Source organism: Lepidochelys olivacea, assembly GCF_965140295.1.
Source record: "Lepidochelys olivacea isolate rLepOli2 genome assembly, chromosome: 9".
Classification (NCBI taxonomy): domain Eukaryota; kingdom Metazoa; phylum Chordata; order Testudines; family Cheloniidae; genus Lepidochelys; species Lepidochelys olivacea.
Window position 1 is genome coordinate 48,197,414 of NC_140419.1, and position 14,188 is coordinate 48,211,601.

General features: G+C 45.1%; 1 protein-coding gene across 1 annotated transcript in view; it reads right to left on the reverse strand.

Annotated features, from left to right (window-relative positions):
• EFHD1 (EF-hand domain family member D1) overlaps window positions 1–13,929 on the reverse strand; it is a 38,105-nt gene extending 24,176 nt beyond the window's left edge. Inside the window, exon 1 of the mRNA XM_084640227.1 lies at window positions 13,430–13,929. Within this exon, the coding sequence (XP_084496353.1) occupies window positions 13,430–13,737 (308 nt within the window). The 5' untranslated portion in view covers window positions 13,738–13,929. The remainder of the gene's footprint in view (window positions 1–13,429) is intronic.
• Between the last annotated feature and the right edge of the window lie 259 nt (window positions 13,930–14,188).

Genomic DNA, 14,188 nt, shown 5'->3' on the forward strand with positions numbered 1-14,188 from the left:
CTGAGTTTAAACTGCCAGAGGCAGCAACAGAAGCCACAGTCATGGGTGAATTCCACACAAACAAAGTTGCAGAGTGAAGCATTAAGAAGTTAGGAAATCCCAGAATTAAGGTACTCATTTGTTGACATTAATAGCATTTGCTACAACTAAAATCTGGGGAAATCATAACTAGAGGAAACACCATTATGTCAATACTGCAGGTGCCCTTAACATGACTCAATATGGACTAGAAGGACTATAGGTCTGATCTACTATGTCAGTCCCATGTTCCTACATTATAATTAAAATAAAAGCAGGCGAGAACCTCCCGGGGTTACCAAAAAAGCCAACACATTTTCCCCACTTTGCAGGACACATTTGAGATGGGAGACCATGCAGCCTAACTTCTACTAGGGTTCTGGCAAAGAGAAATTAACATTCAGCTGGGACGGTCTTCATGATGCAAGAAATGTTTTCCACCTAAGTTTAACAGATAATTAGCATTCAAATACAAATTCTACATTTCACACTTATACCGGATCTGTATTTAATGGACTCATTGTTTTAAACAGTCTGTATTTCAGTTCTCCAAGTTTAAACTTTTTAACACTGTTCCTTTGCTTAGCCTTACATAGGAAGTACCCATGTACATTTCAGGTAGAGAAAGTTACAGCTGCTGGATAGCAGGGCAGTTAAAACATGAACATTGACGTTAAAGTTGTTTAGTTGTATGGGCTGCCCTCCCTCATCTCTAGGAGATCAAGATACTCAGATTTTCCATAGAGTGGATCACATCTTAAAGGGCAGTTTGGTGCCCAACTCCCATTTGCATCTTTGAGAGTCTCCTGCAGACCAGCTCCCTCCCCATTTATAATTAGTAACGGGAGAGGGAGGGCAGCCAATCCATATAATCAAACATTCCTGTTGTGACTACAGCAGTTGCTTATGCAGGATACATAGGTCTTGTCTACACTCAGCAATCACTGGCCAATTAACTGTGCAGCTGCACTAGGGCTGACCCTAAACATACACAAGATCAAGCCAGAGTTTGCACCAGCTGAGCCTGTCTTGCTCCTGTCCACACTTAGGCATCAACCACTGTACAGCTACACAAAGAGTTGACAGATTGCTAATGACGGCTATTCCCCGAAAACAGACAAGGCAGGGACATCAGTGGTCCAGTGGACAGGGCACTGAGTGGGATGCAGGAAACCTGGGTTCCATTCCCAGCTATGCCTCTAACCTGTAGTGTGACCTTAGGTAAGTCATGTCACATCTGAGTCTTCCCCTCATCTTTACTACTTGGCCTTTACATTTTTCATGGCAAGGACAGACCTCACAACATGTCTGGTAAAGCACCCAGCACAATGGAGATCATGTTCTTGGTTAAGACCTGTAGTACCTATAGTAACACAAATATGAGAAAGCTAAAGAGCTTCCTTTTATGTATTTTAGAAGTTCAAAGCAAGGAGGCAGCCCAGCAACATGTGACCAGCCAGCTATCCACAGGTCACTGGTGGAGCACGGGCCACAGTTTGGGAACCCATATTTTGTGAGAACATCTAGGTAGGGGAATGCAGTTCTTTTAGCAGAAGAGGCAACGCACCTCCCCCTTTTTCTATCTACTTTAGCCACTGGATATAGCTCCGTAGAGAGTTTCAGGAAGGAGGGGGATTATATAGCTCAGGGCTTCTGTAATGGATTATGAAACCCATTACATTTAGCTCATTACATGCTAAGCTTTCAACACCTATCAACTTTTGCTCACTGCCAATATCTATTATAAGTGGCTCCCAATCCTGCTCTTAACAGACATGATCACATCGCTGAAGATGACCTCTATTTATTGCCACCCTATGGGGCAAAGGAACTCAGTTTTGTAGTTACAGACCTGGAAAAGAACACAGAAGTCATACACACCTGATTGTCTCCCCCTTCCTATGTAGTCTGTTTTTTTAAAATCATGGATTGTAAGCTCTTTGGGATGGACAGTGTCTGCTTGTATATGCGGCTAGTGCTTAATAAAGCTTACAGAGTAGGCCTGGAGACTGAACTTCCCTCTCATGGCCTGCCTCCTCTTGAAACAGGCTGGAGCACCTGGGTAATAGCCACATGGAGATCCTTGCATTGCCTATGGTGTGCCTCTGATTACAGCTAAAAGGAGTCAGGTCTCCAGGGTTACATGTTAATAATATCATACACCCTAGAGGCTTTGTGTGTTCACAGAAGAGAAAGTTTAAAGGAGCGTAGTATCACAAAGGCCAACAGCCCAATCTCATCCTTCAGACATGATACATTGTGCCCTATCATTCTCACCTCATTCGGGCTAAAATCCAACTGAAGGAGCACAAGATGGGGCTTATGGTGAACACAGGTGATTCAGAGACAACTTTTATAAATTCCACCAACACTCCTAATACAGCTTCTCTGGTAAAAAAGGGTTTCTGTTTATACTAGTTGTTTTTAAGTGTTACCCATGGCAGTTTAAAAATTAGACTAAATCTTCATATTGGAAGGGGAACTCTCCTTGTTACTTTTTCGTTTCCTCTTTCTTCAAGGCCAGATTAGAACAGCAGTAAGAGAGACTTCACTACATGATGTGTGAAAGTATACAAAGCTTATCTGAAAACCAAGGGAAGCCACAGAGCAATTGACTATCTTGCAGCTAAGAAAAGAACCAGAAGACCAGCTGTAGCTGCAAGAACAAGTACCGTATATACATGATCATAAGCCAGTTCGTTTATAAGCCAACCCCTCCCCGCCCCAAAATGGATAGGTAAAAATAGCAAAAACTATATGACCCTTTCATAAGCCGACCCTATATTTCAGGGGTTGGCAAACTTTGGCTCCCGGCCCGTCAGGGTAAGCCGCTGGCAGGTCGGGACATTTTGTTTACCTGGAGCGTTCACAGGCACAGAGCCCCTCAGCTCCCAGTGGCCGCGGTTCGCCGTTCCCAGCCAATGGGAGCTGCGGGAAGTGGCACCACTTCCTGCAGCTCCCATTGGCTGGGAATGGCGAACCACAGCCACAGGGAACTGAGGGGGTCCATGCCTGCAGACGCTCCAGGTAAACAAAATGACAATGTATTAGATATTCAATTCCATGATTTCACAGTGTTTAAAATCATCAAATTTTGGTGTAGACCTGTTGAAAGGCCGACCCCCGCTCTTTGATGCGTCACTTTTTTACCAAAAATATTCGGCTTATGAACGAATATATACGGTACTAGGGAAACTGTGAGAAAAATATGTTTAAAGCCCCCATGTGGCTCATGAAAGCCAGTTTGCCGATTGCACACCTGGCAATGGAAAGTGGGTACTGATGATACAACATTTCTGAGATTGAATTCAATAAAACCTTTTGCAAGTTGATAACAAGCAAGTGGAGGGAGATGATCTTTCCTACCAAATGGCTAACCAATGCTCAGGTATGGCTCCAGGACCTCACAGCACTCTCAATGCACACAGTCACATGGAAGTTTCTCCAAGATATCTTTCCTAGTTCCTATTCTAGGGATCCATTTACTTCTGTTTTTCACTTTGAAAGTGGATTAAGCTAAAACTCAGATAAAAAGGCACTCATTCTGGAGAAAGAGTATCCATGTGTGGGGTCATACTAAAGTAACTGTTCTGGAATAATTATTCTGGAATGGCTATTTTGGTAAATTTCCAAGTGTACACAAGCCCTAAACCTAAAGGAGATTTTCAGTTTTCATTTTCATTGACTTCTGACACTTTCCCTTATGAAGGCCACCCAAGAGCACAAAAACTCATCTCCAGGACTTTTCCTGAAGATCGTAGGTTATTCACGCACCGATATGTGAATATCACCCAAGGTCAATCTGTAGGGCCCATAGACTTGCAGTCATATCCCCCTTTATATGTGGCAGGAGCAGACCAATTCAGAGTTGTGAGGTAGTTCCACTCTGAGTGTTACTGATGGTGCTAGGGCCACCACATGTTCCCTCCTGGCTGCCTGCCTTGAAGCAAACTCCTCTGATGAGGCGTTATTGTGATCTCCAGTCGTTATGAAGGGTAGCTCAACAGCACAAGAGAAACCCAAGATAATGAATTAAGCACAGGAATGGAGTTCTAATCCTAGGTCTGATACCATCTCAATAAATGCTCTAGTCAAGTCACTTAACCCTTGTGTTCCTCTCCCTCCTTTACTCTGCCTCATAGGTGCTGGACCTAGGGGTGCTGGGGTTCTGCCACACTGCCTGGCTTGAAGTAGTAACAACCACCCAAATACATTGTTTCCAGCTTCAGTACCCCGCTATAAAAATTGTTCCAGCACCACTGCTCTGCCTACTTCATGGAGGTGTTGCATAGATTATAAAGACTAATATATCATTGCAAGTGTTAAAATTCACCAGAATGCAAACAAAATTCTAATGGCTGAGAGCTAGTGGATCCCAGATCTGAGAGCTCATTTGGAGAAATGTCCACTAAAATGCCTAAGTGTTTGGCAACACATGGAGCTCAACACAAAGTCATGCTTCACTTTTGCAGCAGGAGACTGAGTGAGCTGTTCCTGATGCCTTGTTTTTAAAATAAAGTAAGGGGTGCCGTAGATTTTCATATTACAGATTCTTCCCAAAATCCCAGGACTGCCCCTTTGCATGCACGTATGATCATACTGAACAGTTCGGGGAGGGGGAAGGGAGTGGCCTGAGAAATTGTTTCACAGGTCCTCCTTAGAAGGACAGCTCTGTGAGAGAAGAACAAAACCAACCAACCAACCAGCAGGAAGCAAGCAACAGCAGAATGATCAGAGCGGTCAATAGGCAGCCTTGGACAGTACTAGCACAGAAGGTCAATCAGTAGTCCTTGTACAGACCCAAATACCAAGCCACTGGCTACTTTAAGTGACACCTTAAAAGTACAGCACTACTCACCAACTAGTGAGAGCTCTTAGTGCCAGACTATGTATTTGAATACACAATTCCCATTTTAGTCAAAGCATGTTGCTTGTGTTGGGGGACTAATTTGGCTCCAACGATCACTTCAACGCTACCCTCTCCTCTGAGAGTCTGTCCTTTCAGTCACTGCCCTGAGGCCATCTGTCCAAATAGTCTCTCTAGCCAATCTCCTTCTGGAAGTTACATGCCCCATTTTTATTTATGCCCTTGCACTTGTTTACAAGATAGACTCCTGTTTGCACAGGCTCCAACATGCCTAAACTCTGTAATTCAGATTCTAATCTTCCTTCACTTGGCTCTTGCTGCTGCTAACACTCTTCATGATACTGTTGGGTTGCTTTTTGGCCATCTTCCCAGTTTCTCTGGTTTGCAGAATTCTAATCTAGTTTGTCATTAGTTCCTGGAGGTACCTCAAGTTCTCTCAGCTGGTACCCAAGAGCAAACAAACTAAACGAAACTGACTCACCATATTAGCTAGATGTTAAGCTCCCTTCAGTGCTCTCTCACTTCCACAATGAAGAAGATCTACTCCACGCTTATGGTGAGTAGGAGCATATTCCAGGGTGCCTCAATTTGACACCTCACTCCTTACATTCTCAGTTCAGTCTACCCTACAACATTTTGCTGGCATAGCTATGTCAGGCAGGAGTGTGGAAAAACCTCACCACACTTGACACAGCTGCGCTGGCACAACCCCCACTGTAGACAACTATGCTGACCTAAGTGCTTCTGTTGCAGCAGAAGAAGTTTTTCTGTTGGCATAGTAACATCTACGCTAGGGGGCTAAGCCAGTATAACTATACCAGCAATGCATTTGTAGTAGAGACAAGGCTCAGTCTTGGGAGCTTGTCTGGCAGTTTCATTGCCTAGATCATCCCCAATGTTGATCTTACTGGTCTTCAAAACAACCTTTCCAAATTTTCAAAAGACGAGCCTTCTCCAGGAAGATGGAGGCAAACTGTGTCACCTCTTCAACTTGTGTTGAAGGCCTACGCAAAGTGAGCACTTGAAGAACATGTAGATCCTTTATAGTGGATTTCATTCTCTCTTTCATGCTTTGATAAGCAGTGTGATAGGCCATCATCATAGCTTATTGTTCCAAAACCGCAGCCACGATCTGGTGTCATCACTTATTGTGAATAGTTCCTTGGGAGAACAGGATGTTGACAGAAGGCACCATAACAGGCAGTGTCCAAGTGTTTGCTTAGGCTCTCCACAATCACATTTGGGGTCATTTCTCAGCTTCCACCTCAGTCATATTGTCACCAGTCTTTACCAGCCCAGCTCCTGCCCCAATTTAGAATACACCAGTGTTTTCATTTAAGGTCAGTGCCTGGAGGGAATTGTTTTAAAGGAACCAGGTTCTCCAAGACCAGCAGCATTTTGCAGCATTTTGTTATTCTACAGCCTTCCATCGTGGTATTTTGGGGAAGGGATTTTCAGGGGCAAAGCTCTTTCTGGACTTCAGCCTCTTGAGTGGTGGAATGTATCTGTGCAGTGTGTGTCTTGGATCATATACCTGTTTTTGGCTCTCCTTTTTACTGAAGACATTCCACCTCACTAATAGTGGTGCAACTGCTGCGAGGCAGTATAGTGACAGTGTGAGAGTCCATTTCAAAGTCCCTATGAAAAACCTACAGTATTGATAAAAAGTTCAGTATCAATTCTGTGTGCGTGGCTTGAGCATGACCATAGTGGCATGCTGTGTTCTGGAGTTGAACACCACAAGATGAGACTAGTTGCTCTGAGTGTTTTGGGGTCAGCTCCCCAGTTTGTGTTGACCAGTTTCCTAGAGTTCACTTTCTTTTTCAACTTCATGTGCTCTTTGAATGTCAGAATTCGGTCTAATGCAACCCCAGTGTACACCGGATGTTCATAGTACTCAAGGGACTGTACTATCCCAGAGTGACTGGACTTTTTGCTTGGCCTGTCTGTTTTAGGTGGAAGGTATACACTTATGTCTTACTTGGGTTGGCAGTCAGGAACAACATGTGATAGTATTCTCCAAGTACACTCAGGGGGCCAGTTAGAATGCACTCAAAGTTCTCAAATCTTTTGACTGCATGGCAATGTAAAGGTCATCTGTATAAGTTAATTTTCACACACAGGGAATTCTGACTGTTTGTTTATTTCTGTAGACAATAAACAGCAAGGGTGATAGTACTGAACCTTAGGGCAATCCATTCCCCTGAGTATGCCATCTGCTTTTCTGACCATCTGTCTTGATGAAGTAACATCAATTCTTGAGCAGAGAGCACATGACCTGGACCATTTTGCCATTTCTCAAAATTGCCAGTTTCAGTTCATAGTGTCATAAGCAGCCAACAGATAGCTTCAAAACCTGCAAAATGACAGGGGCTATCTTCAATGTATTGAGTTAGGTTTACAACTTACCCACAGAATGAATGTCTTGTGTGGAAACCAACTTGGTCATCAGTCAGCTGCCCTTCCACTATTATGCAATTATACCCCTTTTCATCCAGTCATATGCTTGTAAGTTGAGCAGAGTAAGGATATTGGTCAGTAAGTCTTTGCAAGTTCAGTTCTATATGTGGTTTATGTGCAACCACTTTAGCTTGTCTCCACAGCCTGGGTATTTGCATTGTCTCCATGTTTGATAAATTAAAGGGGTGGGGGTAGCTCCCTTTTATGAACACCCAGCCAGCCAGCTAGCTAGCTATAAAATTGCTCTTAGTAGTTGTTCTCTACTTGCTTTATCTGTAAAAGGTTAAAAAGTCTCCCTGCATAGGTAAAAGGAAGTGGGTGGGCACCTGGCCAAAAGAGCCAATAGGAAGGCTAAAACTTTTTAAACGTGAAACAAGACTCCCCTTTTGTCTGTCTGTTGTTGCTCTCTGGAGAGAGGGGACAGACCAGCGATGCTGTAAGAAGTTTTGGGCCAGGTATGAAAAAAATCATCAGATCATACCTAGAAACTACTCATTTGAAAGCCCAGATATGTAAGTAGATCAGGGAATGTCTAGGAAGACACGATTAGGTTTATTTCTTTATGGCTTGTGGACTCCTCTGTGCTAACCCCAAATGCTTTTGTTTTGCTTGTAACCTTTAAGCTGGACCTCAAGAAACTATTTTTGATGCTTAATCCTTGTATTTGCTCTTTTAAAATCTAGCAATAGCCTGAGTTTCCAGATGTATTTTCTCTTTTTGTTTTAATAAAATTTACCTTTTCTAAGAACAGAATTGGATTTTTGTGTCCTAAGGGGTTTGTGCACATGTTGTTTAATTAGCTGGTGGCAACAGCTGATTTCCTTTGTTTTTCTTTTTCAGCTCTTCCCCGGAGAGGGTGCGAAAGGGTTTGAGGATACCCCAGAGGAAGGAAATCCCAAGTGCACCTTCCTGGGTTCTCAAAGGGGTTTTTGCACTTGGTTGGTGGCAGCGTCTACCCATCCAAGGTCAGAGAAAAGCTGTAATCTTGGGAGTTTAATACAAGCCTGGAGTGGCCAGTATTAATTTTTAGAATCCTTGTGGGCTCAGAGTGCCAGAGTATGGAATCAGCCTTGACACCATGCAAGAATTCAAGAAATCAAGTGGCCACTTCTTTGCTCTCATCCCAAAGTGTAGAAGTAGTTCAAATAGATACACCATTGCATCCAGCACCCTTTCCACACTTCAGGATTTTCATGGCTACTGCTAGCTCCGCAGTGTTGACCTGCACATTGAGGAATCTCTCAAGTGACAGCAGAGTTCCTGCTTAGCCTGTTTTGTTTCGCACTTTGCTTTGTGGGCTGGTTTACCATTTAGGATGAGTTGGTGTGCAACTTGGTTGGGAGAGACTGTGACGATAGGCTTTGGTTGATGTCCATTAGGGTTAAGCTTGCAAATGGTGACCCATGCTTTTTGCTATTATGGCATATGCTTGTTGTTTCAATCAGCTCCCCCAGAGGTTGTGCCACTCCTTATTTCCCTGAACCTGATGGTTTCTTCACTGAAGGGATCCAAGTCAAACAGTTCTGAATCTCTCTTATATTGTTGGCTGGTTTGTTCTGAAAGTCCAGGCACATCTAGTGTCTGACATCTCCTGGAGATGGGCTTTTGGACAATCTTCCACACTAAGGAGACAAGTTTGCCGAGTGCTTGTGGGTTGGAGTATTATTACCGACAGATCAGCCTTTTGGAAGTTGAATCTCATCAGGTGCCTTGTTTTCCTGGATTATACTGCAGCCTCTATTGTCACTTACACTAGTCTGTGCTGCCATCTTGGGAACACCTCCCTTCTGAAGCTCCCTATATTTTCAGAGGTGACAAAAGCTATGTCGGAATGAGGGGTGCAATCCCTACATGAGCTTTGAAAGGTACATTTATCCTTGAAATTGTACAACAAGGTCTAGTTTGTTGCCTCCCACTTCCTAACTTCTTCCCCATTGTAGTAGTATCCTCAGATGGTTGTGTGACTGGGGAAGTCGCCTATGACAAGGTACGATTTTTCTGACAGGGGAACATCAGTTGGCCATGCAAATTGTTCACTAAGTGGTTTGCAAACAAACTACTGCTATTTGGTCAAGCTCAACCACAAGAGTTCCACTGTAGATTGATGTTTCACAGCAGTATTTCTCATCTATCTTTTGTCACATACAAGTATTGTGCTACTATAGGTGTTGCTTTTGATGTTCACTGCTTTATGCATACCAGGGATGTTTGGTGCTGTTGTCTCTGTCTTGCAGGCACAGGAGGTCTGCTTTCTTGCCAGATATGTCAGCTTTCTCTGCAGAGAATCCCTCCACACTGGAGTTACTCAATAGACTCAGACTTTAAGGCCAGAAAGAACAATCATGATCATCTAGTCTGACCTCCTGAAACACTGCAGCCCACAGAACCTCACCAGTCCCCTTCACTAATAGGCCCATAACCTCTGGCTGAGTTACTGAAGTCCTCAAATCATGATGTAAAGATTTCAAGTTACAGAGAATCCATCATTTACACCAGTTTAAACCCGCAAGTGACCTGTACCCTATGCTGCAGGGGAAGGTGCAAAAACCAAAACAACACAGGTCTCTGACAACCTGATTCAGGGAAAATTCCTTCCCAACTCCAAATACAGCGATCAGTGAGACACTGAGCAGGTGGACAAGACCCAGCAGCCATATATCAGGGAAAGAATTCTCTGTAGTAACTCAGAGCTTTCGCACCTAGTGTTCCATCAGTGGCCACTAGAGATATTTGCTACTAGCAGTCGCAGATCAACTACATGCCATCACAGGCAGTCTCATCATATCATCTCCTCCATAAACGTATCAAGCTCGGCCTTGAAGCCAGTTAAGTTTTTCAGCCCTAGTACTCCCCTTGGAAGGCTGTTCCAGAATTTCACTCCTCTGAGGGTTAGAAACTTTCATCTAATTTCAGGCCTCAACTTGCTGATGGCCAGTTTATATCCATTTGTTCTTGCGTCCACACTGGTGCCTAACTTAAGTAACTCTTCCCCCTCCCCAATATTTATCCTTTGACAACTGCAATTGGGGTCATATTTTGAAAATTGTTTGCAACAATAACAGCTTTTTTTTGTTTTAAAACTGAAGTAGAGACTCAGAGAAACTGAGAAGCCAACCCACCCATATCTCCACCTGAGCCAGTCCTTCAGGGAAATGGCCTACTTAGGTAAATGCTGCTTTAGAGAATGTGCAAGAATTGCCAAGTGGATGCCAGCTGAGACTTGATTTATTGCCACCACTCAAAGCTCAGAAACTTTTGTCACCAGGGACATCATTACTCAAGAGGAGTCATTAGTTAGCCTTTCATTTCCAATTGCTGCACGAAATCAAAAGTTGGTCTTAACCTAATAAAAGTTGAAGAGGTCATGCACTTCTCCTGCATAATACAAGAAGAAGCACAATGACTTGCACTGAGTGCACACAACTCTCCTGTGTATTAGGTTGAAAATTCTTCTATCCCATCCTCTTCATATGTACAAAAAAAAAACAACCCTAAGAAGGCCACTATGCAATGCAATTAAACAATGGACAGGAGTTTGTCCTCTTCCAGAGTCATCACATTAAACAGAGCTACCAGCAGCTGCTGAACTTTGCAGCCAGGTAAGTTTTATAGGCAAGAGCTCTGTTCAGATTTCCAAAAGTGAATGCAGTCCTTTTGCTGAATCTCTCATGTTTTATATTTTAATTGTTTTGTTTGTCTGTCTTATTTGAGCTGGAAGAGCCTCATTATCATTCATTTCCACCTGGATTTGCTCTCTTCTTCCCCCTCCCCCAGATTAATTGGTTTAATTAGCAAAGCATCTCATTCGACTGGCAAAGGGTCTTGTTCCAAAACAATGGTGACAAAAATAACCATTGTTTTACTCGAATTAAAGATGAACTGCAAAAAAAGTTTCAGCAGCAGCAGCCTGGTTTGAAAGCCCCCCACCCCGCTTTAATCAGTCTTCGAGGAGCATACAGCACGCACGCAAGCGCTAACCCGAATACACACATCATTTTAAATTCTCTAGAGTCACCCTAGCTAGCGTCTACTCAGCTACAACACCCCTTTGTAATGTCACAACTGATAATTATTGGTCTATAGACATAGGCCCATCACTAATTGGATAATTTCTTATAGGCATGATGCTAGAGCTGAACGCAAAGATATTTAAAACAAAACAGAAAATCCAACTGAAAATCCAAGCGGGGAAACTCAGGACAAGCAGCGTAGGCATTCTGAGTTCAGAGTAGAAGCAAGTGGGGCTTCTGAGGGTGGGCAACGCCAAGGAATGTTTGTATTTTGAGAGGAAGATGCATACAAGAAAGAGGGAGGAGTTGAGAATGAGGGCAAGAAAGATTTGTAGTAAAAGTCTGTCTCCACACTGCCACTTTCAGCGCTAAACTTTAGTCATTCAGGGGTGTGAAAAAATACATCCTTGAGCAACAAACGTTTAAACGCTGAAAAGCGCCAGTATAGACAGCTCCAGGCGATAAAGCTACCACCACCCGTTCAGGGTGGTTTTATTTATTTATCTTAATCACTGGGAGAGCGATTAAAAAAATTGCATGAGAAGCCCCACTGATAAAGCGTGTTTACATGGGCAGTGTTGACATCAACCTGTACCTGTTACTTTGGGTAAGAGCCAGAGGTAGACAACAAACAGGCACCAATGGAAATCGGGGAAGGATCTGCATGGGGATTGTGGGAGGATCTTGTTGAAAAAGTTGGTGCAGTCTTCCACAAAGAGAAAAAGAGGAGCTATGGCAGGTGAGTGGAGAGCGGTAAGGAGGGAGTCACCAGGTAGTAAATAAACAGCTGGAATTGTGGGTGAGATCAACAGGAAGATTAAAGTTAGGAGAGGGAAAAATAGATGGGGAAGACAGGCTGTGTTAATAGCCACTCAGAGAAGGAGCAGAGTTAGTGCTCTTTGAGGCTCAGCTTTCCCATTTTGTGCACACAACAGTTTACAAAGTGCATTTAAAAGTTGTTTTTATAGTGTTTTAAAAGCTTTTATAATAGAAAAACCCAGCACAGCTTCCAAGAACTGCACTAGATCAGTGATTCAGTGGGAGAGACACTACAGCAGAACTGGGAATTGTGACATCACAGACACTAAAAAGAGGTTCGTTTTGTGTGCAGAATACTCCACTTAGCCTGCTTTAAAGGTGAACTTAAAAGGAAAGATTCAAGGAAGCCCTTTATTTCAATAGTAAACTTCTATTATTGCTTCCAGACAACTCAAGATTCAGGCTCACCACCCAGTTATGAAATAAGATAAAGCATTCTACAGGAATGAGGTTTATATTTTTACAGAGCCAAGTTTTGGAGGAATGCCATGGAATATTTTTCAGGAATCTGCAAAACAGCATATTAACAAACATGAAAAGCCTGTTTTCAAAGAGTGTTTGAGTTACTAAAATAAATGGCAAACAGTCACTTTTAGAGGAACATGCTAAATATAACTGCGGTTTGATGCTAGAGGCAGGGAAAGTAGTGAAGAGTCAAGTGTTTCTGCTGTAAAGTGACTTTTCTGGAATGATAAAGTGGCAAACACTTGCCAAATCAGACATGATTCAGAGAGGAAGAAGCAACGGGTGGTACAGAGGGGTGGGGGGAGAGGAGAAAAGTTTTGGTCTCCGATACAAATACATAGGTTCTGCAGTCGGAGTCTCATGCACAGTCAGCAGCAGTCCAATTAAGCCTATCAATTCCCGGAGTCAGAGCAACCTAACCTCATTCATTCGCACCCGTAAAGTGTGTTTAGGGCTGCAATGCAAGAACCCACATTTTAAATGCTAGTTTCACTCTCAGCTCTGTCAGAGCTCAAGCAGGACTCAGCAGAGGCCTGTCTGCAGAGGATTCCCGAAGTCATCCTCTCCCTTGTGTCTCTCGCCAGCCACACTGGGGCTGGAGGACTGCTCCCCAAAACTCAGCCAGCCAGCCAGCCCGCCCGCGCACCGGCGCCAGCCAAAGGCACCCCGCGTCCTGGGCACAACAGGGGCACGGGGCTAACCCCCTGAGCACTCGCACGGCCGGCGGCTAGCCAGGGGCAGGCGCTCTGCGGCCGGCTGGGGTAGGGGGTAGGCGCGGAGATCTGCTTACAGTCGGAACATCTGCTCCATGTCCTTGATCTGCCGCCGGCTGAACTCCTTGAATTCGGTGTAGGGGTTGAAGACCTTGGCCTGGCGGGGCCGTGCCGTGCCATCGTTGATGTCCTGCCTGCGGCTCAGCTTGGCGCCCAGCTCCGAGTCGGCGCTGGCGAACATGGAGCTCCTGCTCTCCTCCTCCTCCTCCTCCTGGCCGGCCCCCCAGCCCGCCGCTGCCTCCTCCCCGCCGGGCGCAGGCTCCGGGCCGCTCTCTTCTAGCAGCAGCCGGCGCTGCAGCTTCTGGGCCAGCTCGTCAGTGGCCATGGCGAGGCGCGCTGGGGACAGGCGGGAGCCGCCCTGCGCTCACACGGCGAGTTCCGAGCCCGCGCCCCGCGGCCGCCCCTGAACTTTATTCCCAGGCTCCAGGAGCAGGGCGGGGCGGAGAGTTAAGGACGCGCCGGAAAGTTCCCTCGCGTGCCTGGCACTGGGGGCCCCAGAAACAGCCCCGAAGCCAGGCTCTCCGGACACGCCCCACTTACCCCTCTCCTAGTCGAGCCCCCCACTCCTAGCCCAACCCCTTCTATACCCAGCTCCACTACTTCACACACCCTGACCCAGCCCCGCCCCCCCCAGCTCCACTACTTCACACACCCTGACCCAGCCCAGCTCACCACACTCCTAGCCCAGCCCCTCCCACCCCCACCCCCGCTCCCACTACCTCACACACCCTGACCCAGCCCAGCTCACCCCACTCCTAGTCCAGCCTCTCCCACCC